The following is a 26,083-nucleotide window of genomic DNA, read 5'->3' as shown; positions in this document are numbered from 1 at the left end:
GTGCACATTGGTGCGGAACTTCCTATGCTCCAGCTTCTGGCCGTTTCCCCTCGTCCTGTCTCCACATACTACTGAAAAGAGTCTGGCCTTGACACTCTGCCCCCCACACCTTAGATATTTATAGACTTGATTCAGGTCCCCTCTCAGTCTTCTTTTCTCAAGGCTAAACAGACCCAGCTCACTCAACCTTTCTTCATAGGGGAGATGCTCCAGGCCCTTCACCATCTTTGTGGCCCTCCGCTGGACTCTTTCCAAGCGATCCCAGTCTTTCTTGTACTGGGGAGCCCAGAACTGGACACAGTACTCCAGATGAGGCCTTACCAGGGCAGATTAGAGAGGGAGGATCGCCTCCCTCGACCCATTTGCCATGCTCTTTTTAATGCACCCCAGAATGCCATTGGGCTTTTTGGCCACAAGGGCACACTGCTGGCTTATGGCCAAACTGTCGTCCACCAGGACACCCAGATCCCTTTCTGCAGAGCTCCTCTCCAGCAGCTCATCCCCCAACCTGTACTGGTGCATGCGATTATTCCTCCCCAAATGCAAGACTCGACACTTGCTTTTGTTAAACCTCATCTGGTCTCTTACTGCCCAGCTCTCCAGCCTGTCCAGGTCTCGCTGAATGGCAGCACAGCCTTCAGGCGTGTCAGCCGATCCTCCCAACTTCGTATCATCAGCAAACTTGCTGAGGGTGGCCACCGTCCCCTCATCGAGGTCACGGATGAAGATGTTGAACAAGACTGGACCCAGCACCGACCCCTGGGGAACACCGCTGGTTACAGGTCTGCAACCGGACTCTGCAGCACCAGCGACGACCCTCTGCGCTCTGCCAGTCAGCCAGTTCTCAACCCACCTCACTGTCCACTCATCTATCCCACACTTCCTCAGCTTTGTTATAAGGATGTTGTGGGAGACAGTATCCAAGGCAAGCTAGAGGTAATAAATAATTTAAAACATACAGATAGGCCAGCGACAACTTATGTATAGCCAGCATTGAAAATAGATGTCACGCACTGCAAGAGTATCCTGCCCAAATTAAAAGGACAATTTGTTACATGGCTCAGGGAGTGCCTGAAGAAGGTATTGAGGAAGATGGGGCACGTCCCCTCCGTACCCTTTGTTTAACAAGGACTCTGAAGAAAATCACCATATGAGTATGAACAAGAAGAGTTGAGACATCTTCAGGGCTGACACCAGATAACAAACAAATTAACAGTAATTAACAAATGTGAACCTTTGATACAATTGTGAACCTGGAGTACCCAGCCAATGGGGAAACGGGGGAGGCAAGGGGGGAAGAACAGGGTATGCAGACTGTTGTGTTGTGTCCAGAGGTGCTCCTGCCCGTGGGACGCCCGCCGTTGCAATCGCGACTAAAATCTGCTTTTCTCAGAGATCCCGTCCTGACAAAAATCACTGGGATGTTTCCAGCACCTGCAAGGGGTGCCTGTGTGTGTGTCCGTGTGAGCGTGCTGAACGAAACTCACAGGGCCGTGTGCTGCTCTGGGTGCGTGGTTTGCTCGCCTCTGCTCCTGAGACAGCCTGTCTGTCAGCTCCAAACGTACCCTGGGACGGACAGACGGACAGACAGCCAAAGGCGGTGCAGAGCGGTGGGATTGCACGCGTGCACGCGCACGAGGATGTTTCCTCGACGGCACCTGCGTGTGAGCGTGCAAAAGGGCTGCGTTGCACACGTGTCTGCACGCGTGTGTGTGCCTGCATAACCACGGCTGGGAGCATCGGGGTCTTTGCACGTGGCTGCATGGTTTTGCACACGACTGCACGCTCATCGGTGGTGCGTGCACATCGGTGCCCGCGTGTGTGAATGCAGAGGGGTGCGTGTGAGTGCCTCTTTGCACTCGTGTGCACGGTTCTGCACACACGCGCATACACACGCTCCCAGGGGCCGTGGAAGCGGAGCGGGCGCGCGGCGACAGGCATCGCCGAAGGCAGCCGGGCCGCAGCCAGCTGAGACGCGCACGGTGATGACGCAAAAAACCGCGCGACCACCACAGAAAGGACCCCGCGCGCAGAGCCCGCCCCGTTCCGCGGCCCGACCAATGGCAGCGCGACGGGGGCGGGCCGAGCGCGGGCTCTCCGCCAATGGCGGCCGCGGCTGCGGCCCCGTCCGGGGGACGCCGGGCGGTCAGGGGAAGGCGGCGCGGGGCCGTCCGTCCCCCGTCGGCGCCGAGCCGTCCTCCGGAGTCGCCGTTCGGACGGGAGCCGGTCGGGAACGCGGTCGTTTCCGTTGATGGCTCTGCGCGTTCGTCGATTAAACGTCGAAGCTTCGTTTCCCGGCGCTTCTGCCCGCGGTCGTTTCTGCGGCTCCGATAACCCGCCCCGTCCCCGCGCCCGGCGCCGGGTGAGGACGGGGCGGCGCGAACGGCCGCGTCATAGGATGCGAGCGCCGGCCCCGTCGCTCCCCCCGCATCCCCTGCCGTCCTCGGCACCGCGTGGGAAATGGCTGGGCTGGGATTCTGGGAGAGCCGGGGCGGCTCAGCCCGCAGAAGAGGAGGCTCGGGGGGATCCCGGGCACGGCCGTCGGTCCCCGCAGGGAGGCGCGGAGAGGACGGAGCCGGGCCGCGCCCGGCGGTGCCCAGCGGCAGGACCGGAGACTCGCGCTGCAGCACAGCGGGTTTCCCCGCGGCGCTGCCGCTGCCGCCGCCGCCGCCGCGCCGCTTCCCCCTGCTTGCACTGAGACAGTAAAGTGGGAAGATGAAAGGGGTCTGTAGCACCGCTTGGTTTTGCTAACTCAAAAGAAATTCGCATCACGTAATTCAACCCTTCTTGCTAACTCGGGAGGAATTTATTGCTTAGCTTAGGGAATTCGTTTCTTAGTTTAAACTCTTGTTAGCTCAAGGGGAACTTATTGTTTAACCTTTGCTAGCCCAAAATACGCTCACAGAATCACAGAATTGCCAGGGTTGGAAGGGACCTCAAGGATCATGCATCTCCAACGCCCCTGCCACATGCAGGGCCACCAATCATCCCACCTATTGCTTGACCAGGCTGCTCAGGGCCCCATCCAATCTGGCCTTGAACACCTCCAGGGACGGCGCATCCACAACCTCTCTGGGCAGCTGTTCCAGTACCTCACCACTCTCTCTGTAAAGAATTTCCCCCTGACGTCCAACCTCTGGGTCAGTTCTGGGCTCCGCAGCTCCAGGCAGCCTCTCCTGTGCAAGCGCTGCAGGGAAGCTGCTCTGGGGGAAGGTTGTACTGCGCTCATCTGCAGAGGTCCCTTCCAGCCCCTGTGCTTCTGTGACAGGCGGATGTGTGAAGGGAGACGGCCAGCAGGTGGAAGTTTGGTGGCTTTGCAGAGTCAGAGCACTGCAGCCCTGCGATGCCACCGCGTGTCTGAGCGTCATCAGCCACGTCCCTCCCTTTGTCTCCCTTCACTGCAATGGGAGCTGAGTTGTGTGCAGCTGCAGGGCTGGGGCACCCACGGCCTGTCTGGGCAGCAGTGCCAGGGCCTCGGCTGCCTCTGGGATGAACTTCCCTGACATCTAATCCAAATCTGCCCCCTTTATGTTAAAACCATTCCCCTTTGTCCCATCACCATCTCGACGCGTAAAAAGTTCATTTCCATCAAGTTTATCATCTCCACTGAAACAATGGAAGGCCACAGTGAGCAGCCACAGCGAGTGTTGGTGACGGGGCAGGCAGAGAGCAATGCCTGTGACAGTGTCACAGAGAATCCTTGTGAGCTCAGGGGAGAGGGGCTGACCTCAGCGGTCACGGAACCCCCCACTGCCACTCTTGAGCTCCCGCGGCAGGTAAGGCAGCAGGCTGCTCTGCTCCTGGCACTGCGGCCCTCCGGGTGATCCCAGTGCCCCAGATCTCAGCCCGGCGCCCATTTGGGCATTTCCCCACAGAGAGAATCCCTTCAGGGACGCTGACGGTGCTTCCGACACCCGACGCTGCTTTCTTTGGATCCCTTGTGCCACCACCGGCCACTGCTGCAATGCAGCCCAGCATCGGCGGAGCAGTGCCGGTGTCACCGCAACCCCTCCCTGTCCCCAGTGTCACCCACGTGGCGCCTCAGGCCTCCGTCTGGCCTGGGCTACCAGGCGTCCAGGGACAGGGAGCACAGCTCCCACCTGGGGAACCTCCAGCCGTGGTTCAGCTGCCACCCGGGGGACAGCACTTACCGCTGCTGCAGCTGCTATCCTGGGATCAGAACCCAGGCATGGCTCCCCCCACGGCCCCTGCCCACTGCTGGGGACATCCCCTGCTGGCAGGGACGCCGCAGCCCCAGCAGCCGATGGGGCCGTGGCCTGGGGCCGTGTTCCATGGGGAGCCCCCGCAGCCCGCAGGCAGCTGCCCGCTGCAGGCCTCCGGCAGCCCCGTCCTTCTGCCAGCACTTTCGGTGCAGCAGCAGGTGCTCCCCGTGCCCTGCACGCTGCCCGCCAGCTGGGAGCAGGCGGTGGGGCCCTTTGGAGATGCCGTGGTGCTCACGGAGGACCAGGGGCACCCAGCGCCCACCGACGTGTGCCTCCATCCCACCACGGCTCCACTCACCTGCAGCACCGCAGCGCTGGAATCAGGTGGTGAGTTTGGGGGCTGCAGAGCGGGCGGCAGGCTGTCCGCACCGGCTGGCTGTGGGAAAGCTGGCATTGCCCCACTGGGGATTTTCTTGCTTTTCCAGCAGCGACAACGAGCGCAGACGTCTCGCAGGACACCATGGACATCGATGACCTCCTGACGTGGATGAACAGCGGTGAGTTTGGGGGCAGCAGAGCTGGCAGGGAGGTGTTTGCAGTGAGTGGGCATGGGAAAGCTGGAATTGCCCATGTGGGGATTTTCTTCCCTTTTCCAGAAGTGACATCCAGCACAGAGATCCCGGACGACATCCCGGACATGGATGACCTCCTGGCGTGGGTCAACAACGGTGAGTCTGGGGGCTGCAGAGCTGGCGGGGGGTGTCTGCATTGGGTGGCTGTGGGAATGATGTGATCACCATTCTGGGGGATGTTCTTGCTTTTTCAGAAGTGACAAGTCCTCTGGAGGTCCCCCAGCTGAACCAGGACCTGGTTGATGTCCAAGCAGAGGGGACCGATTGCACTGAGACTGTGGAAAACGGTCACAGTGAGCTGCTGCCAGAACTGAACGCCCAGGAAAGGGCAGAGCTGCTGCGGTGGATCGATGCCACGTGGCCACCGAGCCCAGATGTCCCCAGCAGCCTCGACAGCGCTCCTTTCATCGCAGCGCTCCCTGACTTTCCCTGGGCCGGCACGGAGCTCAGCGGAGAGGCAGAGGCTGATGCCAGGCCCATCAGCGACCTGTTCTGGAGGCAGCCAGCATGCTGTGGGCAGCTCTCCGAGTCGCTGCCCTTTGGGCATCTGACGGAAGAGGTGCGGCAGAGGCAGCCCCGGGTGGTTCTCACCCGCCTGGCGCTGCCACCCGGCTGCATCTCCTGCCACGTGCCAGACAACCCCCACGGGGATGGCACCGAGCCGGCCGAGTGCCCAGCGCCCGCCTGCACCACCGGGAAAGGCAAGAGCAGAGGGCACGAGCAGCGCACTGGCAGCGTCCCAACCAGAAAGAGGGAGCTGCCCCTGGGCCAGGACGCTCCAGGACAGAAACGCCGGCGCTAGGTGAAGCTGGGTGGGCTCAGCACGAGCGGGAGCCTCCGCAGAAACCGGCCCACGTGGTGCAGCAGGAGGCACGGCCATAGCCAACAAAGAAGCCTACCTGTAGCCCTGGGCTCCTCGCCGGCCCCAGTGGCACACAGAGAGCAGCAGCAGTGCTCCAGGGGCACCAGCACCGGCCCAGCCCTACTCCTCCAAACCTGGGCTGTCCACAAATATCATCTTGGACTAGGATGATGTGGGACTGTGTTAAATTAAGTTATGTTAAATCCTGTTAGATTCTGTTCAGTTATGATCAATTATTTTACTTTACATTACGTTATATCATTAAATGTTTTGCATTCACTTTCCTACGCCTCCACCTGCAGTTGTTCATGCAGCTCCAAAACCCCCCAAGGCCCCCTACAGACACCTATGGGGCAGGATGGGGCAGCACAAAGGGCCGTGTCCCAGGCCTGCCCTCACTGGCCCAATTCCACCCCTCCAAAATCCCCTCTCCTCCTCAGTCAGCACTGCCTGGGAATGTAAGGATGGGGAATGGTTGGGGTGGGATTCTGGGAGAGCTGGGGCGGCTCAGCCTGCAGAAGAGGAGGCTCGGTGGATCCCGGGCACAGCCATCAGTCCCTGCAGGGAGGTACAGAGAGGACGGAGCCGGGCTGCACCCAGCAGTGCCCAGCAGCAGGACCGGAGGCTCGCACTGCAGCACAGCAGGTTTCCCTGTATGTCACCACTGAGCCCCCAGCTTGGGTCAGCGCCACTGAATATTTTTGCCAATGATCACAATGCAGGAGATGAGTGCATCTTCGTGAAATCCACCAGGCATCCTAAGGCATGAGGTGCTGCTGGCACTCCTGAGGCTTCTAAGGGACAGCAGGGAAAACCGGAGGGCTGAGGACAGTAGGTGGGGGCTCTTGAAGGGACTTTGAGGTGCCGTGGGTTCAGAATTGCGTTTTTTCCTCATGTTTCACACAGAAGGTGGCAGTTTGGCTCAGCACCTCGAGGTGGCAGCAGGACCCCCAGCAACGGAAACGTCCGCTGCCCAGAGCCCCGTGTGTGGCTGTGGGAAAGATGGAGGGTGGGATAAACGTAGAACATGCACAGGAGGTTATCAGATCAAACACAAAGTTGGCACCAAGCTTCCCCCAGCAGCTCTTTGCAGGCAGCTCAGTCATTGTGTTTTATTCTCTCCTGACTCAGTCCAAAAGCATTATCCTCATCTGCCAGCAGGTGTTACCCCCGACCTCGTCACTGGGCAGTGCTTCAGCAGCACCAAGTTGCCTCTGTGGCCCTCATTCACCTCACTGCGCTAGCACTCAGATGTTATTCTCATTAAACTACAGTCTTTCTTTCCTCCTCCAAATAAAATATTTGTCAGACTAGAGAAATAGAAAGCTGAATCTGGGACACCCACAGTCTGCAAAATAGTCTGGCACGAGGAAACAATGCTGAAGGCCGAGAGAGGTCTGTGCCAAGGAGCGCATCTGCAAGACAAAAGGGAAATATCACCCTGCAGCCTTCTCCTTTAAAGCAGAAGGGAACACCTTGGGTAGACAGAGCACACTTCATATGCTCAAAATCCAGCACGTCAGGCTGGCAAGAGAGGATTCTGAACTGCCATCCTTTATGCTTCCCTCCACAGTGGGGTCTGTCACACAGAGCTGGGTAGGAACTTACTGGCACTGGCAGGGCCCTTTCTTGCAGCACCACTCCTGATATTTAGAATTAAAAGCATAAAGAAATCATAACAGAAGTTCTCTGTGAAAACTACACATAATGTTCCTTCCGCAAGCAAACAAGCCCAATACATGCTAGTAAAAACTCCTGCACCAAAAAGCAGCAAAGATGGCATGCAGGACAGAAATAGGTAGTGTGCGTGTTTAAAGGCATTTTAGAGCCCAATGGTTCTTGCTACAGCACACCTGACTCACGTTAAAAGCTGAACAGCCACAAGAATACCTGTTTCCATCAGCAGCCATCATCCACAACAGCCAGATTTCTGAGGTCACCTGGCCCAAACGTTCCTTTTGCTCAGCACATTATTCCTACAAGAGAGATTTGATCACGGCACGTGCGTCAGTCTTCAAACAGCCCATCCTAGCAGCAAGGAGCGAGGAGTGGCACTAATACTTCTTCACTGGTGGGAATCTCAACAGAAGGTGTTACAAATGTGGCAGAGATTGCTGCATACAGCCAAGCACACACGGCTGAGCACGCTCTCCTGTCTCTGTCCCAGTGCTAGAAATACCCAGAAGAGCTCAGTGTTGTCCTGCTTTCATTTGCTTACATGAACTGTTTTAAAATGTGTGTTGTTCCAGGCTGGCACAAGCTTTAGTGCCTAAAACCACCACTTGAGAGGCCGACACCAGCTCTGGGGCCTGAGAACTCAGCAGAGAGACCGGCACTGGCACCGGGGCCTGGAGCCACAGCCACTGCCTGAGAGGCTGGCACCGGCCCCGAGCACTGAAGCCACCACCACAGAGGCCAGCACAGCCATGGGGCTTAAAGCCACATCCACAGCCAGACAGGTTGGCACCAGCCATGGGGCCTAAAGCTGCAACCAGAGCCCAGCACCGACCCCGGGGCCTGAATCCACAGCCAGGGATGCTGACGGCGGCCATGGGGCCCGGAGCCACAGCCAGGCAGAGCAGCACCAGCCCTGGGCCCAAAGCACAGCACAAGAGGCCAGAGCCAGGCCAAGGGCCTGAAGCCACAGCCGCAGCACAAGAGGCCAGCACCAGCCCTGGGCTGTACAGCCACAGTTACAGCCACAGAGGCCGACAGCAGCCCAGGGATCGAAAGCCACAGCCACAGCCAGCGAGGCCGGCACTGGCCACAGGGCCTGAAGCTGCAGCCCGGGAGGCCGACATCGGCCCCAGGGCCTGAAGCCACAGCCAGAGGCCAGCACCGGCCCTGGGGCATACAGATGTGCATTCCTAGTGCTGCTGCTGGTTCCCTGGGACTCCACTGACCACCACGAGGCCGTATTGGTCTTTCCTGGTTTCTACTGGGCTGCACAAAGTCATCCTCGCTTCTCCGTTACTTTACTGCACATAACCCCATTGGGTGACCCCAGTGTTTATTTCCCAAAAGCTGGATCTGGGAGGCGTCCGTTTCCTTCCCTTGTGATGAAGGCACAGAAGCGATGCGGGCACTCGCTGAGGTCACAGTGGTTGCTGGGCTGGGAGCGTTTGTGCCACAGCTGGTGAGCAGAGCTGGTGCTCTGGTGAGCGTGCTGCACGCAGACTGAGCTGTGAGCCTTCCTTGGAGCAGATCACCTGTGAGAGCCCGTCAGAAGCACCGCTGCGGCGTGTGTGTGAGCTGGGCACAGCTCCGGCTGAGCAGGGACCAGGTGAGCTGGGTTTGGTGCCGGCTGCTTGCCGGGAGCTGTCAGGGCAGGAAGGCTGGGCTGGGGAGGAGTTCCCAGCTCCAGCAGTGCCCCTCAGCACGGCTGTTTCCAGGGGAAATGGGTTCTTGTTGTGATTCCATCCCACGATTCGGTGAGGACGATGAAATGTCATTCCTCCCCTGGTCAGTTGCTGCCGGGCCCCCGCCTTCATGTCAGTTCCGGAAAAAGGAGAGCACAGACATCATAGAGTTCAAGTCGTGCCTTGCTGCCCCACGGATGGCTGGGTGCAGAGCTGCTGAGGAGATGGAGAAGAGCACTTGCTGACACAAGCCATGCAGTCAGACACAAGCTGGAGCTAGGGTTGGGCAGCTCTTGCAGCCAGCTGATTTGCAGACATTGCCCTCCTCAAGAGACTGAGTTGCGTGGCAGAAGAAAGGTGGGAAAATGCTTCTTCCTCATGATTTGTCACTTGTTGGTGCTTTCTGCAGGATTCCTGTCCAAAAGGAGAGTCTGGGGATCGAGGCAGTCTGAGGAAGAGTGAAGCCAGCTCTTTCCAAGAGCGGGGGAAGTTCCTGCGGAGAGAGCCCTCGGAACTTCAGTTTCCTCTGACACTTCACCGGTCATGTCTCAGCGAGGAGAGGACTGCTATTCCTATTTCTGCCTTGTGAGTGGAAAGGTATGGCTGGGTATCTTTTGCTTGGTATTTCTTCTTTTTTTCTCATTTTAAGGGACGGGATGGAGCAGGAGGAGTCCTTCTGCTCTTTTGTGACCTCAATAAGCGGTTGGATTCTGTGCTCACTGGGCTAATGATTTGGACATGGCTCAGGCTGTATTTTCCCTTAGTGATAATTAACATCTCAGCACTCTGATATCCTATCTCTGGCACGATCTGGAAGCTCTCTCTTCAAACCTTGGCTGCCGTTTCCTCCAATGTTTATTCCAGCGCGGCGATTACTGTTGTTTCTGTTTCTCGTTGTATTCTCGGATAGGTTATTAAAAGCTTTGTGTTTGTGTTTTGCTACGTCCCTCTGCCTGCAGTCATTTGTGCTGTGTCACAGCCCCCCAGCTCCCCACACCCACCTCCGGGGCAGGATGGGGCACCACAGATGGCCACGGTGTCCCTCAGCTGCCACCAGCAGCCCCAGCCCTCCTCTCTCCCTGCAGTCCTTTGTGCAGCGGGATGCAGAGGGCGTTTCACACAGCTCGCCTGCTCTGCCCAGTGCTGTGAATTGCCGTGGGGATGGGCAGCAGGCAGGGCACGGGCGGATGGAGGGGAATCGCATTGGGTCACTGTGGCCAGCAGAGACTCCGGCAGCGGCAGCAGGGGCAGTTCCCATGGAGGGGGGAAGCAGGGGCGGCTGGGCCTGCCGTGCAGACGGACAGACAGGCATCAAGACGCCTCCCACGTCACGGTTCTTCTGCCCCCACACCGTTTGGCTCCTGGCACTTTTGTCTGCAGACGGGGACCCGGCCAAGTCTGTACACCCAGAGCAGGATTTTCCAGCTGGCGGCCGCTCACGAGTGCTGTCCCCCAGGGCTGGGGACTGGGGCCACTCCTACTGAACACCTTTATCAATGACCTTGAGCAGGGCACTGAGTGCACCCTCAGTGCGTTCACAGACGGCCCTGAGTTCAGAGGGAGCGCTGCTCTGCCAACCTGAGCCGTTCTGTGCTTCTAAGCTTCCACACTCGCTGCCATATCCATTCCAAGTCCATCCCGTATGCAGAGCCCAGCCCATATATATCCCATTTCCCAATATCCCATCCCGTATCCATCCCATATCCATATTCCCGCACCCCACATCCCAATGCCACATCCAACATCCCAACTGCACATTCCAACCTCACATCCAACATCCCAACTCCATATCCCAAACCCATGTCCTATATCCCCCATCCCAACCCCACATCCTATATCCCACATCCCAATCCCAATTCCAAATCTCATTCCCCATCCCTCATCCCAACCCCATCTCACACCTGTCAATCCCAATCCCTCATCCCAAATCCCGATCCCAATCCCAATCCCATCCCCTACAGCAAGAGGGAACACTCCGAGCCCCGCCCCCATCGCAGCTCCGTCCCGCCCCCAGGCTCTCATTGGTCAGGGGCAGTTCCGGCTTGTCGCAGCATCTCATTGGTCAAGTGCAGCTCTGTCCCGCCCCCGCCTCTCTCTAGTTATAGGCAGTTCCGGCTCATTCGTGCCTGTCATTGGTCAGCGGCAGCGCCGCCGGCTCCGATTGGCTGAGGCGCCGCGCGCGGGAACGGCCGTCGGCAGCCGGCTCTCCCCTCGGACGGCGCCGGTCCCACAGCCGCTGCGCGCCGGAGCTGTCCGGGCAGCACCGAGACGGAACCGCGGCACGACGGGAGCGGTGCTGAGGACAGCGGCGCCGGAGGTGCGCGGGAGAACGGCTCCGGGCCGGGGCCGGGGAGAGGAGCCGGCAGCGCTGCTCGCGGTGCCCCCCGGGGCTGAGGTGGGCTGTGGGTGCGGGGGGGCGGTGGGAGAGATCCGGGGGGATGTGGGAGTTTAGGGGCTGTGGGGATATTGGGGGGTATTGGGGGATGTGGGGTACTGTGGGGCTACAGGGGGGCATGGAGTAATGTGGGGATATTGGGGGCTGTGGGGGGTCTGTAGGGGTGGATATGGGGGGGGGATATCGGGGGCTGTGAGGAAACAGGAAGTTCTGAGCAGAATGTAGGGGTGATGGGGGCTGTTGGGGCCTCTGGGGGATATGGGGTATAGAAAGCTGTGGGGGACTATAGAAGGGGTATAAGAGGATATGGAACAAGAGGGGGCTGTGGGGCTGATATGGGGAACTGTGGGGGGGGGATCGATATGGGGCTGTGGGTGGCTATAAGGGGTGGGGGGGCTGTAGGGAGGGTTTTAGGGCTATGTGGGCTCTATAGGGGGCTGTTGGGATCTCAGGGGGCTATCGGGGCGAAATGGGGCTGTAAGGGGCTATACAATTCTATTGAGGAGGTATAGGGGTTGTGGAGGGATATAGGGAGATATGGGGCAATAAGGGGGGTGTTATAGGGGGATACAGAATTATAAGGGGTGTTATAGAGGGATATAGGGTTATAAGGGTTTGTGGTGGGCTGTGAGAGGGTTTGGGGTGATAGGAGGCAGGGGGCTATAGAGAGGGATGTTGTGCTATGAGGGGTTGTGAGGGAGGCTGTGGGGAGGATATAGGGTGGCAGTGGGAGGTTATTGGTGGGAATAGGGAGAATGGGGCTGTAGGGATTATATGGGGGATATGGATTTCAAAGGGGCTGTGTGGGGCCATAGGGTGATACGGGGCTATAGGATGGGCCATAACGGGATGTGGGGCTAAAAGGCTGTCCCTACCTTTGCCCCCCTACCTTTGCCCCCTCCCTTTCCCCCTTCCATAGCATGGTGGATGAAATGCTGGTCATGAAACTTAAATCAGAATTGAAGTTGTATTGGAATAGAATATGATTATTTTGTGGTCTTAAATCTGAAACGTGTTTTCTCCTTAGATGCAGGTATTGTTTAATAAGGACTTTGGAGAAGGTTTCAGTATGAAATCTCCTGATCAGGAAGAAAGAGGAATGTTTTGGAGGACTTAATCACGAGTGGAGCTGCTGCTGACCCTCCACTTGCAACCAGCAAGCAGGTGAGGATGTTGTGCATCTCAGCCTTTCCTCGCTGCAAGGTACCAGCGATTCAGTCTGTGCTGTGCGGTGATTTTCCACCAGCACTTCTGCTTGTATGTGAGCATCCGCTGACGTTGTCTGGTGGCTTTAGGCTGGGCAGACACGGGAAGCACTGCCTGCAGCAGCAGCAGCTGAGCTCTGTGTGCCAGAGGAAGGAACGCAGCAGGAGGAGGAGAGCCTGCATGACTCTGCGTGTTCTGCAGGGCCGTTCCTCACAGACTGCCACTGACAGACTTTGGGGCACTGCAGAGCCTGTTGGTGCGGAGGAGGTAAAGCGGTGTTGGTGTGTAATGCCATTTGATCTGTGTGCATGCAGAATGTCCCCGTGTTTGTATTTCTCAGTGTTTGTGGCCCTGCTTTTGTTCAAAGGTGTCAGACCTCCGTGCGTCTTTGCTCCCCCTCCAGCCGGTTTGGAGAAGTGTCTTTTTGGAAGTGTTTAAGATGGTGAATTTTGCTAGACAGAGTGCTTGTCTAATCCAACCTCTTAACTGCAAGGTTTGTTCTGCAGGTCCTGATGATGGCACAGGCATTAAACAGCCCGGAGCTCATCACTGGGGAGAGGCTGCGCATTGCATTGTGAAGGGAGAGATGGAGGAGGGGTTTGAACAGCGGTGTGCAGGCATGAAAGAAGCTGGTAAGAGAAGAGGTGTGTGTTCTGAGAGCAAGGGCTGTGCGGCTCATCTCTGTGTTTTCCAGGAAATGTGAGGCAGAGCTCTCTGCTCTCTGTTCTTTCTCGCAAGACTGCGGCCCTTCAAAGTGCGCTGTGGATGGGCGGCGCGATGACAGCCCAAGGATGGCAGCAGGAGATGCAGCGCAGCCCTCTCCAGCAGCAAGGTGCATTGGTTTGTCTTGCTTATTCTTGAAGTAGGAGTGTTTAGCTTCCACAGTCGGTGGCTTGATAGCATGTTTTGAAGGCTTTGGGGCCCTTCCTCCGTGTTACTCACATCCTAAGGCAGTGAAGGACTTCCCTTGCTGTGTAGGAATGGTTCCTGTGCAAGGCCATGGTCGTCTGCCTGTAGCAGAGACTGAAGGTGATGGTTTTGTGACTGCAATTATGGAGTCGGCTTTTTAATGGCAACTACACCCTGCTAACATGCAGCTCTTTCTGACACAGGCAGGAGGTGGGCAGTGGTACTGCAGCTCCTCTGGCAGCTTTGCAGCTGAGTTGGGAAGCAGAAGATGTGGATTTAAAAGAAGAACTCAGTTCCTGGGACGTTCCACTGTTCTTCCCCTAGCTGTTCCCTTGCCTCAGCCCGAATTCCCTTTTGCATTCCTGTTTCCCTTCCATCCTACTGGCTACCCCTTGTTTTCCCCAAGCTTTCCCTCTCCTTTCCCATGACAGCCCACCCATAATTCCCTCAGAGCGCCAATAACCCCCTCAGCATTTCCCCAGCAAGATCCCTGTAGGCACCCCGCAGCCCCCACAGAACCCCATAGCCCCTTCAGGACCTCCTCAGACCTGGTACTCCTCCCCCATAGCTGGCTGGAAACATCCCAGACCTCCACAGTCCCCAGCAGCACCCCATGTCCCTTACTGGACTCCCACTGAGCCCCCTTATTTCCTCCCTCTGTCCTCCCTTGCCACCTCCAGGACCTCCCTGGGATCTCCCCCACAGTCCCTGACACAGGACCCAGGTCACCATTCCAGGAATCCCGTAGCCCACCTGGGGCCTCTCCTCACCTCCGTGTCCTCCCAGATCCCATACAATTGCACAATAATGGGTCAGGGCTGCCTGCTGCAGGAGAGGAATTTGGAGCTGGAGAAGGGGTAGGGTACAGATGTGGGTAACAGTGACGTGTGGGGCATTAGAGATATGGGGGCCCAGGAACATGGGAGGATATGGGGATCTGGGCCACAGGCTGCAGGAGCAGAGTGCTGCACAGCAGAAGGCAACGTGTGAGGTAAAGGTGGGACTTGTGGGCACGGGGACATGGGGTGGCATGGGGACGTAGCGGGTCTGGGGGCACGTGGGGAGAGGTTTGGGGTCAGAATGGGGGATGTGGGCCATGTTGGAGTGCATGTATTGATTTCTTCCTGAGAGGGGACTGGGGTTCCCTGTGGCCCAAAGGTGGAGACGTGATCCATAACCCCACATGACCCCATAACCCCATAGAACTCGGCGTGACCCCAAGGCTCCACGTGACCCATAGCCCTATGAGCACCATCAGCCCATATGAGGCTGTGGACAGTGATGGGTCAGTTCTTGGGTAGTTCAGGCGGTACTGGAGGGTGTCTGTGGGGCTGCTGTAGAACAGCAGTCTCTATCTGCCCCGACCCTCATCTTGCCCACATCTTGGGGGGCAAGATGGGGGTCAAAAGGGCAATGGGGGGCTATGGAGGGGGTCCCATGATCAGAGCAGATTCCCCACCAGCTGCGTGTGAGGGAACATCAGCCCCACTGAGCTGTGGGTGTGTCCCATAGCTGCCCCATAGCAGCCCCAGAGCCAACCTAGAGCAGCCCCAGAACAGCCCCATCACTGCCCACGGCCCGTGGCCAGCAGCAGTTCCACCACAGCGGTGTGTTGGGTAAAGGCAGCTCCAAGGTGTGGCTCTGCCCCATAGCTGCCCCAGAGTGCCCCTATAGCCCTCCCATAGGCGTCCTTTAACTGCCCCACAACCCTCTACGACTTACCCACATCCCAGCAGATCCCCCCAAGTGCCTTTGGGATGTGCAAGAGACGCTCTCATCTGATGTTCCATTAGGCACAGTTCTCGGTGCAGCAGCAAAGCTCATTTCTTATTGCTCAGATGATTTCCAGCAGCACACAGGTGACACACACAGCCATGCTGACCACGGCAGGGTGCAGCTTCTTGTTGCAGAGTCCCATAGTGCTGGGTGACCGTGCAAAAGGGGAATCCCACCGCTGATGTTCTCCATCCTTCTCCTTCTGCACCACCATGCATTCCTTCCTCCTCGTGCTGCGCTGCCATCAGAGTTCTTTGTCCATTCCTGCTCCAACAGCCCCAATCTGGGATACCTTTTTTTTGTAAGGAGTTCTGCTGTTTGTTCTGCAGCTGACTTGGATTTCTTCTCCCACTGTCTTGTGAAGGAGTTGATTTGCTTCAGTCCATCCCAGCTCCATTCCTGGTTCAAGTCTCCCTCATTGCCACGCAGCACTGCAGGTCCTGTCCCTTCCCCAGTCTCAGTGGGATCAGTTTGTTCTGTTCTCGTCCACTTAGAGGAACAGAAGCTACCAACCCACCAACCCTTGTGACAGGTATTTCCCTCCAAAGCATTCTTGTCCTTCTTGTGGCCCCTTTGTCCAGTTCCCAGCTCTCCAAACAGACGTATGGCTGCAACCCGCCCCATGTCTTCCTTGGGGCAGCTCTGGGGCAGCCCCACTCTGAGGAAGGAGGAGATGCCTTTTCCCCACACACAGCTGGTTCTATGGCCACATGGGGTGAGGACACGGGGTCGTGGGTCACATGAGGGTCCTGGAGGGTCACAGGGTTATGCGGTTACGTCGGGTTATGGGGTGGCTCAGTGTTATGGGGTCAGATGAGATTGTGGGTCACAGTGATGGGGTCATATGGGATGGTAGGGGCATTTGGGGTGACATGGGGTTATGGGCCACATGGGGTTATATAGTCAAGTTGAGGTGGAGGCAAGGATCCCAGAGTTCTGGAGCCACATGTCAGGGGTTGCAGCGTGATGGGGGCAGGCAGGGTCAGGGAGTCACAGTGTGGTGTGGGGGGTATGGTTCACACAGGGCTGTGGGTCACGTGCAGCCATGGGGTCACACACATACAGGGTTACGTGGTCCTCTTGGGTTCTGGCTCATGTGGGGTTATGGCTCAGGGCCCCACCTTTGGGTCCAGGGCCCCCCTGTACAGTCTCACAAAAAAAGAAATGCGCTCCAACACTGCCCCACATCCCCCCTTTTTACCCCAAAATGCTCCCCACATCCCCCCGTTCCCCCCGTGTCCCCATACAACTCCATACCCCCGTGTCCTACCTTCAGCCAACATCCTGCCTACTTGAGAGCAGCATTCTGCCCCTGCAGGCTGTGTTTTCATATCCAGCCCATGTCCCCCATCCCCCATAGCACCCCACAGAGCCCCAGATCTCCTCAAGGACTTTCTCAGACCCAGTACACCTCCCCCAAATTCTGCCTGGTACCTCACAGAGCCCCACAGTCCCCAGCAGCACCCCATGTCCCCCACTGGGCTCCCTTTCAACCCCGTATTTCCTCCCTCGGACCCCCCTGACCCATTCCAGGCCCCCCCAGGGATCTCACAGCCCCCCACAGTCCCTGACAGGACCCCCATCACCGTCCCAGGCCCCCCATAGCCCACCCAGGGCTCTGGTGCTGAACCCGGCGTCCTCGGGGAGCTGTGCCGCAGTGCTGCGCCCTGAGCCCTTGTGCAGTGCTGCAGATCCCAGGGCAGTGGGCGCTGCTCTGCATGTCCCCGCCCGGCCCAGGAACGCCACCCCTGCGCTGTCTGTGAAAGTCTTGCCTTGGCTCCTGGCACATCTTCCATCTGCAGAGCACATGAGGAGTGTCCCTCAGACTGCGGCTCCGGGTTAACCCCGCAGCGTCCAAACGAGGAATCCTGCAGCAACCCGCATCTCGGGATGGGGCTGCAGCTGTGCCCCAGTGCCTTCATTACAGGTGTCCTCGCACACGTGCGTGCGTTTGCACAAAGGGTGTGTGCAGGTGTGTGGATACACGTGTGTGTGCATGCACAGGGGTGCAGCAGCTCTGCCTCAGAGCCTCGTGGGCCCGCAGGAGGCACGTGGCTGTAGAGGTGGCTGGGAGCGCACTGCTGGCTGCAGAGCTGCTGGGCGGTGACAGTTTGAAGGGTGAGCGGGGAAGGGGGCCCCTTCCATAGCATCACAGAATCACTCAGGCTGGAAAAGACCTTCAAGATCATCGAGTCCAACCTAACCATCCTACCCTAACTCTAACATCCCTCAGCTAAATCACGTCCCTGAGCACCACATCCAAACTGTTTTCAAACACATCCAGGGATGGTGACTCTAAGACTCCACCATTCCTGCTCTGCCCTGAAGAGCCAAGTACCCAAAGTTTAGGGTTAGGGGAGGAGTTGAAGGTGAGGAGGGCAGAGCACAAGAGCAGGGTCTGTGGGTGTTGGGTGTTCAGGATAGGGATTAGGGGTTAGAACTCACCATTTGGGGGCAGCAAGTAAGCAAAAGTTTAGTAAGAGGGCTTGGTGTTCTGCTGAATTTTTCAGAACACTGGGTACAGGTAAGCATTACGGATAGGTGTTTTGTTTTGGGCTGCAGGGAAGGCTAGAGTTAAATACAATATTTTAATGCTAGCAATTAAAGCTTGGTTTTAGCATGAGGGGGAGAGTACGTGTGGGAATCTGTGCAGTCCATTCCTTGGGAATGTTCTTGGCAGCAACTTTTAAAGAAGCCCTGAGCCTTCAGGCACTGCCATGAGGAGATCTCCATTAACGATGGACTTGCTGTGGTGGAAACTGTGTGACAGAAGTGCTAACTGCGTGTCCTTGCTTGTGTTTGCAGCCACACAGCAGCACTGTCACCAAGCCACAGGAGCTGCAAGGCTAAGGGTCTATGGGGCTGAGTTTCAGCTCAACACACCGCCAACACATCACTGAATTCTGTCTCTTAGAGCAACCCTGAGCCTTTTCTTGAAAAGTTTCTGTCTCACCTCTGTTGGCTGTTCCATTCCTGAGATGGAAGTGGCACCTGACTCAGGAAGGAGAAGGACACAGAGCTCTGCAGGAGGACCTGCACCACCTGCCCAGCAGCTCTGTGCTACCCCACAGTTGCACTTCCTACCTACAGATTCATGCTCCAGAATGTCCTGAGAGTCGTGGGCAAACCTTCTTGGGCTCTCACGTGTGCTTCAGCTACCCTAGGGCATTGTGGAGGCAGTGCTCACCTCTGTGTGGTAAATGGAAAGAAGCACAGAAGGGAGACTTCAGGGAAAAAGTTAAGCCTCTGAGATGGAACCCATATCCAAGACATTTTCTTACACAAGGTCTCACAGGGACTGAGGAAGAGGGGATCTGACAAGCAGCGTGCAAACCAGGTGCTGCTGCTGGCCTGTCAGAGGCACTGACAGATGTGAGCCTGAAAGCACAGACCCCAGCCAGGCGCCAAGGGATGGCCCGTCAGCTATTGCAGGCTGCAGTCACCGCACAGTTTGATTAACAGCTGTATGCTTCGTACTGGATTATGGGGTGCTGAGAACAGCTGACCCTGGCAGCTCCATAAATGTCCCACAGGAAGTAAGACAGAAAAAGTCATTGCATTCCCGTTGTTTGGATAAGCTTCACAGAGATCCTGGTTTATAATGTACTCTGTGACTGGGCAACACTGCACAGGTACAAACAGAGTAGTACTTGATGTGGATAATGACATTTAAGTGAAAAACATTACAATAATTAAAACACAGAATAAAACATTCAATAAATTACACTTAGAAAACTAATACATAAACCATGTAAGACAGTTTGATTCCATTAAAATCTGTATTACAACTCTTAGATAGGAAAAGGTGGGCAGTTCACTGCTTTCGAAACACATTTGGTCATCAGTTTCCGAAGAGCATCTTTGAGCTCCTGGTTCCTCATGCTGTAGATGAGGGGGTTCACTGCTGGAGGCAGCACCGAGTACAGAAATGACACCACCAGGTCCAGGGATGGGGAGGAGATGGAGGGTGACTTCAAATAGGCAACCATGCCTGTGCTGAGAAACAGGCAGACCACGGCCAGGTGAGGGAGGCACGTGGAGAAGGCTTTGTGCCGTCCCTGCTCAGAGGGCATCCTCAGCACGGCCCTGAAGATCTGCATATATGACCCAGCAATGAATACAAAGCAGCCAAACTCCAAAGGGACACAAAATACAATAAGCCCAACTTCCCTGAGGTAGGAGTGTGAGCAGGAGAGCTTAAGGATGTGGGGGATTTCACAAAAAAACTGGTTGATGGCATTGCCTTGGCAGAGAGGCAGTGAAAATGTATTGGCAGTGTGCAGCAGAGCATGGAGAACCCCAGTGCCCCAGGCAGCTGCTGCCATGGTGGCACAAGCTCTGCTGTCCATCAAGGTCCCGTAGTGCAGGGGCTTGCAGATGGCAACGTAGCGGTCATAGGACATGATGGTGAGAATGCAATACTCTGCCGATATCAGAAAGACAAACAGGAATGTCTGGGCAACACATCCAGCATAGGAGATGTGCCTGGTGTCCCAGAGGGCATTGGCCATGGCTTTGGGCAGAGTGGTGGAGATGCAGCCCAGGTCGAGGAGGGCGAGGTTGAGGAGGAAGAAGTACATGGGGGTGTGCAGGCGGTGGTGGCAGGCTACGGCTGTGCTGATGAGGCCGTTGCCCAGGAGGGCAGCCAGGTAGATGCCCAGCAAGAGCCAGAAGTGCAGGAGCTGCAGCTGCCGCGTGTCTGCCAGCGCCAGCAGGAGGAACTCGCTGATGGAGCTGCTGTTGGGCATCTGCAGTTCCTGGGCATGGAGTCCTGTGCAGAGTGCAGAAAATAATGACAGAAGTCAAGATAACTTGCAGACACTCTCCTCCTGCTATACTATAGAAATGTTTCTTTCTCTTTGAAAAATGTTCATTTAACTCCATAACTTCAATTTCCTTGCATGAGCTTTAGTGTACCTTAAGAAGTAGAAGCTGAAAGAGCTCTTACTTTCCTCTCATTTCCTAATCATATCTCAGCTTCCTAGATAATTTCCTCTTACAATCAATTTCCATCCCTCATATCTTTATGCTGTCTGCACTCACAGTGCCCATCCCTACCTCTTTTCTGCACTTAAATTTCTGTTAGAGAAAGCTGTCTGTTTTCAGGATAAGAGCATTATTCATGTCAGCAGAAAACGATAGCAATTTCAGCTGAAAGCACTTTAGGAGAATGTTCATATAAGGGCAAATTGTGAATGGTACAATTCAGGATTCTCAGAGATGTGTTCATATTTCACATCTCCTTTCAGAATTCTGCCTCCAACTCATTCTCCTTCCCTAAGAACAGGTGTTGGAAAATCCCTGCCTCGTCTCTCCTCCTGCAAAGCACCCTTGGAAAAAAAACACCCAGTGGTGAGTGTAGCTGTTATCCCCCTGCCCCAGGCAGCAGCTGTAGCAGCAGAAGACCTCTGCCCTGCCCTGCCGTGGGACTCCTTCCCCCCACACATCTCCCCGCAGCGCCCTGGGCAGCTCCCCGGGCAGGCTGAGTGCTGAGTGCTGAGTGCTGAGTGCTGAGTGCTGAGTGCTGAGTGCTGAGTGCTGAGTGCTGAGCCTGGCAGGCGGCAGAGTCAAAGCCTGCAGTGAGACTTACCTTGTCAAAGGCTGTGAGCAGTGCTCCTGCAGTGAACTCAACACCTGCTCAAACCATACACATCCTATAAGCTCTCTGCCCTTTCTCTCCTCTCGTCCTGTCACCTGCAGGCTGTGCTGTGCAGAAGAGCTGCTCCTGGGCACAGCTGTCTCTCTGCAGCGCTGCCCACTTGTAGGAGCTCCCTGAGTCCCAGGAGCCCAGCCCAGCCCAGCAGAGGATGTCATTTTCTCTTCCTCACTGCTCTCCCTGGAGATGACTTGGGGGCTGCAGGGCTGGCAGCTCCCGATAGACAACAGGGTCATCTCTGCAAAACGTACTTTGAAGTCAGATGAATTAATCACCAGTAGCCAAGCTGATTTCGGAAGCATTGTTTGTCCTAACAGATTGTGTGTGCCGAGCAAAGCTGCCAATGCCCCATCTGGTGTCATGGTTTTATGATTCTTGTTATCAGTATTCCACATCATAACATCATGTAAAGCACCGGGAATTAAAGAGTTAATACTCCAGTTCTGTGGACGGACAACTTTCTGGATACCTGGTTCTCAGAAGAGAAGAAGAACCGCATATCCCAGGGGACTCTGAGTTCAGAGGGGAAGATAAGCCGTGGGAGGAAGACCTGGGATCTCTCACTTGCTCGCTGCCTGGCAGTGTGTGGCTGCGCGCCCCAGCCGTGCGCCTTCAGTTCAAAGTAAGGCTTTTGGTTTCAGACACTTGCTCTCTCATTATATTTGAGTTATTACCCTAAATTCCAATTTTATTTTATAACATTGTGTTATCTTACATTCCACTATCATGTTTAGTAAAAATAAGTTTCCTTCTTCAATCATTGATGCTGTTTTTGTATTATTTTTATTATTATTTTATTTCTTTATTTATTATAATATTTTTTTATATATTTTATTTTATTTTATTTTATTTTATTTTATTTTATTTTATTTTATTTTATTTTATTTTATTTTATATATTTTATTTTATTTTATTTTTTGGCCAGTGGGACTGCCAAGCCTTCAGCCCTCTGTCACGGACACACATTGATCCAGATGACTCCGTAACAAGACAACACACTCAGTCATATGCTCTGCTTTTAGGACGGGTGTGTGGAGCCAAACGTTGGACCTGATGATCACTATGGGTCCTTCCCATTGTGGGTTGTCCTAGGATTCCATGACAAGCTGGATACAAGCACGGTGGGTTGGAATGACTGTGGTGTCACTGTGGGTAGGAGTTCAGTAACACAGTCACGATGTTCTCTCAAAAGTGTGGAGAGCAGTGATGTCAGAATTACTGGGTTGTGGCAGTGATCATTATTACAGTGATGTCAGAGTCACTGTGCTGTAAAGGGGAGACAAGCTCAGTGATTTCAGCTCCACTGTGTTGTCACAGCTGATATGAGCACAGTGGTGTTGCAGTCAGACAGGAGCTCTGCATGTGGGTGAGCATCAAACACGGCATCTCCAGAACCAAATGCTACCAGTGAGGAAATGGTGCCTCCACCTTGGGCCTGGGAGTTCAAAGTTCTGTTGTGATTGACTGCTTGTTCAGACTGAGCCCCTCTCACATGCCTCATCCTGGCATGAGACACACTGCCCACATGGGACTTGGCCTCACGGCATCCTTGCACCCCATGCAGAGTCTGGCAGCTGCTGTGCCCTGGTCTTTCATTTGACATCAGACAAACCTCCATCCCACTGCCCCAGGAAGGGCCCTGAGCCAGCATGAGGGAGGGACACGATCTCCCTGCCAAGGCTCTGGGGATCAGGCCTTGGCCTTTCTGCTTCAGAAGACAAAGGAGGCTTTGCTCAGCATCATAGCCACCATCCCAGTGCCTTGGTCTGCCTGCAATCATGGCTTCCAATTATCTGCTCTAACAAGTCTCTGGGGAAGCTGGCTTGTGAATGGCCCTCAGTGGGGCCCATTAATACTCCAGGAAACTTCACTGTTCCTTCTGACTTTGTACTCTTGAGCACTTTGTGCAATCTTATTTCTGCACTGGAGGTGATGGACTCAGCAGGAAATGTCCCCTGGGGCCCATTACAACCTGAAGAGCCCTCCTGTGCCTTGTGCCTTCCTGTCATCTTCTTCAGGTGTTCAGAACTTGTACAGCAAACTGGACAGGTATCTGGAGACATCTAAAAGAGGAAGAGAAAACAGGCATTAATGAAGTCTATTTATTTATTTAGTTATTGTTCAGTTTAAACAAGAATTTAAAGCAACACTTTGCAACTGATATTGACCCAGGATGTCCCCTAATGAGCTCTGCTCTGTCACTGTGTGGACAGATCCCCATCAGGCTTCCGTTTTCCTTGCTGGACAAGCCCAGCTCCATCAGTCTCTCCTCACATGTGAAGTGCTCCATCCCCAGTCACCTTGAGTGAACCTTCCCAAACTCACTTTGTCTTGCTCTCATCAGCCTTGTGTTGGGGATCTGAACTGTAGAGGCAATGCTCTGGAGAATGCCTTCCCTCCATCTTCCACCCATTATCTTCTTCATATTAAAAAACTGGAAACTTGATTTCTTACCAGATTTCCAAATTCTGAAACAAGGAAGAATAGTTATTAATTACAGGAGATACTAACATTAAACATTTGGAAGGAATTCTTAACATTTCTAAGATCATGATTGTGAGGCATGGAACAGCTGTGGAACAGGTAGCCCAGAGAAGTGGTGGATGCCCCATCCCTGGCAAAGTTCAAGATGTCAAGGGCCCCAAGCATCCTCATGTACTGGATGACAGCGCTGCCCACAGCAAGGGAGCTGAAACTGGATGGTCTTTTAGGTCCTTCCGATCCAAGCCACTCAAGGATTCTGTGGTTCCTGTCAGTCTCGTCCAACTCAGAATCCTGTTTGCTTAGGTATTCCCTGATCACCTCTTTTTTCACCAAGGACACATCTGCCATGCACCAACAATTCCCACCTGTCTCTGCCTCCTAGGGTTCCAAGAAGACCAGACAAACTAATAAACCGTGAGGTCAGGAAGGAAATGAGTATCAGAGACTTTTCCATGTCCTGTCTCACCATGTTCCCTACACCATTCTACTGTGGGCCCACATTCTCGCTAGCCTTTCTTTTGTAGACTACATATTTCTACAAGCCCTTCTTGTCTGTGATATGCCTGGGCACATTCAATTGCAGTTGAGCTCTGACTTTCCTAGACTCATCTCAGGAACACTGGACAAAGTCTCTGCATTGCTGCCAGGTGCTCACTTCTTGTTTCCATTTCCTGTACGCTTCCTTTCTGTGTTTGGGTTAGAGCAACACAATCAATTCACAATAATGCAGGATTTCTGACATCTTAACTTGCCTTCCTCTTCCTCGGAATGGAAATATTCTGCTTGGAAGCCAAGTTGCTTAGATAGTTGCCACATTTTTTGACCCTATTCCCTCAGTGCCTTTCCCTGCTGTTCTGTACACCACAGACACTTGAAGAAGCCAAGGTGTGCTCTCCTGAAGCCCAAAGGTGTGAGCTTCTCATTTGCCCTCCCTTCAGATTCCTCAGCTCCACCATCCCATGGCCACTGCAGACCAGCTTCTCTTTCACATTCACATTCCCCATCAACCCTTCCTTGGCAGTATGAGATGCAGCAGAGCACCTCTGCTCTTTGGTTCCTCTATGGCTTGGTCAAGAAGCTGCCAGCTGTGCTCTCCAGTGTTCTTCTGGATGGTGCATGCCCTGCTCTGCTGTCCCTGCAGCAGACACTGCAGTGGAAAAAGCCCCCAAATGGGACAAGGGCCTGACAACACGAGGCTCCTATCTGCATGTAAAGGGCACCTTCCACTTGCTCTTCCTGATCAGGAAGCCAGGAACAGACACCGTTGGTCTCCTCTGTTTGCCATTGCCATTGCCATTCACTCTGACCTGGCTGCTCTGCCTCCCCCAAGATGAGCTCAGTGCACTCTCTGAAAGGGCAGTTGCCCTTCCTTGTCTCTTTTGGAAGCCATTTAACCACATCCCTGAGATCCAAACAAGACCTCAGGTCTGCAACTCTTCAAAGCTTTCTAGCCCAGCATGTGCTGGTGTTCTCAATAGTGAAAAAGCACAGAAGAAAACAACCTATTCAGGATGGGTCATTGGATTCAGTGCATCCATGGTCTTTATGAAGATGGCACAAAGGCATTGGATCCACTGTGGGGCGTCAAGTTGACTAAGCAGCACAGACACTCCTGGATCTGTCTTTCCTGAAGGCCCTGTGCTGCATTTGCAGCTGCATGTGAGTGTGCTGGACAGCCTGGAGAACTGGCATGACATGACATGACGTGGCTGCTTCTGACACCGTTTGCTTGAGAGCCCATAGAAAACTGAAGTGTTTTCTGTTAAACAATACAGATGTGTCAGCTCTGTCGTGCCTTGAGCTCCAGAATATTCAGCAGATGTAGAACAGAGAAAGATCTGCCTCTTCTTTTGAGAGCTCATCCATTTAGTCAGCTGCATACCTCTGCATGCTCCATGGAGAAAAGTGAAAAAAGACACACAAGTGCCATAAATTGCCATCAATGCAAGGGTCTGATATCATTTAGGATGGCCAAGAATATCTCCATCCCCTCTCTGGCCCTCAGCTGATGCTCAGGAAGGAAAGGAGGTGTCTAAGTCAGGGATTTCCCACGCACTTCCCAAGCACTAGCACACATCCAGGAGCACCCCAGGCACCTTGGTCATCACCCAGGGCCTGTGTGTGGGCAACTGACTCCCCGCTGAAGGACCAAGGACTCGGAGCAGGAGCTCACATGCAGGCAACTCCTTGTGCACATCTGAACTGAACCAGAGGAATCCCTGAAACTCCTGTTGGTCCGTGGGGAGCAGAATCTGATTTCAGCCCCAGAGTTTCCAACTAGCGATGAAATGCCTGCACTGCCTCAGCTGGATCAGTGCCCTGCCCAGGGCAAGTCCACCCTTCCTGACCTTCTCAGTGTGTCCGTTTTGTTTCAGCAAACACTCTCTAATCATATGTCTGGAATTAGTCACTGTCCACTGGACGTTTGGTGGTTAACTAAGCAGATTTCAAAGTAAAGTCATGACACGGTTGTTTTTCAGGAGCTGTTGGCCATGGAGACCCAGGGACATCTCAAGGGAGATTACCTGGGGAAAAAAAATCACATCCTCTGTTGCTGAGTTGGGCCAGGCTCCTGGGACACAGGAAGCTCCTACAAGGGGGCAGTGCTGCAGAGAGACAGCTGTGCCCAGGAGCAGCTCTT

General features: G+C 54.9%; 2 protein-coding genes and 1 long non-coding RNA gene across 8 annotated transcripts; 2 read left to right on the top strand and 1 right to left on the bottom strand.

Annotated features, from left to right (window-relative positions):
- Window positions 1-2,706: 2,706 nt before the first annotated feature.
- On the top strand, window positions 2,707-8,388 carry LOC149914564 (uncharacterized). The gene is made up of 4 exons (XM_090126680.1): window positions 2,707-4,550; window positions 4,649-4,720; window positions 4,820-4,891; window positions 4,990-8,388. The coding sequence occupies exons 1-4, from the start codon at window positions 3,965-3,967 to the stop codon at window positions 5,595-5,597; spliced, it is 1,338 nt and encodes a 445-aa protein (XP_089982806.1). The 5' UTR covers window positions 2,707-3,964; the 3' UTR covers window positions 5,598-8,388.
- A 216-nt stretch (window positions 8,389-8,604) lies between these two features.
- Window positions 8,605-16,427, top strand: LOC149914563 (uncharacterized). Of its 6 annotated transcripts, none has more exons than XR_016460373.1 (7): window positions 8,605-8,940; window positions 9,426-11,411; window positions 12,439-12,575; window positions 12,707-12,884; window positions 13,124-13,249; window positions 13,356-13,449; window positions 13,730-16,427. It is a non-coding gene; the product is annotated as an uncharacterized LOC149914563 (long non-coding RNA). The 6 variants fall into 6 exon arrangements; XR_016460374.1 differs by having other exon boundaries at window positions 13,124-13,261; XR_016460371.1 differs by having other exon boundaries at window positions 13,124-13,449; window positions 13,730-15,834; window positions 15,943-16,427.
- Window positions 16,428-19,093: 2,666 nt separating this feature from the next.
- On the bottom strand, window positions 19,094-20,050 carry LOC149914562 (olfactory receptor 14J1-like). The gene has a single exon (XM_090126511.1). It carries the CDS (start codon window positions 20,048-20,050, stop codon window positions 19,094-19,096), a length of 957 nt encoding a protein of 318 aa, XP_089982637.1.
- Window positions 20,051-26,083: the final 6,033 nt, after the last annotated feature.

The sequence above is a fragment of the Phasianus colchicus genome, chromosome 29 (genome assembly GCF_987193195.1).
Source record: "Phasianus colchicus chromosome 29, bPhaCol1.hap1.1, whole genome shotgun sequence".
Classification (NCBI taxonomy): domain Eukaryota; kingdom Metazoa; phylum Chordata; class Aves; order Galliformes; family Phasianidae; genus Phasianus; species Phasianus colchicus.
This window is presented reverse-complemented; position numbering and strand designations above follow the sequence as displayed.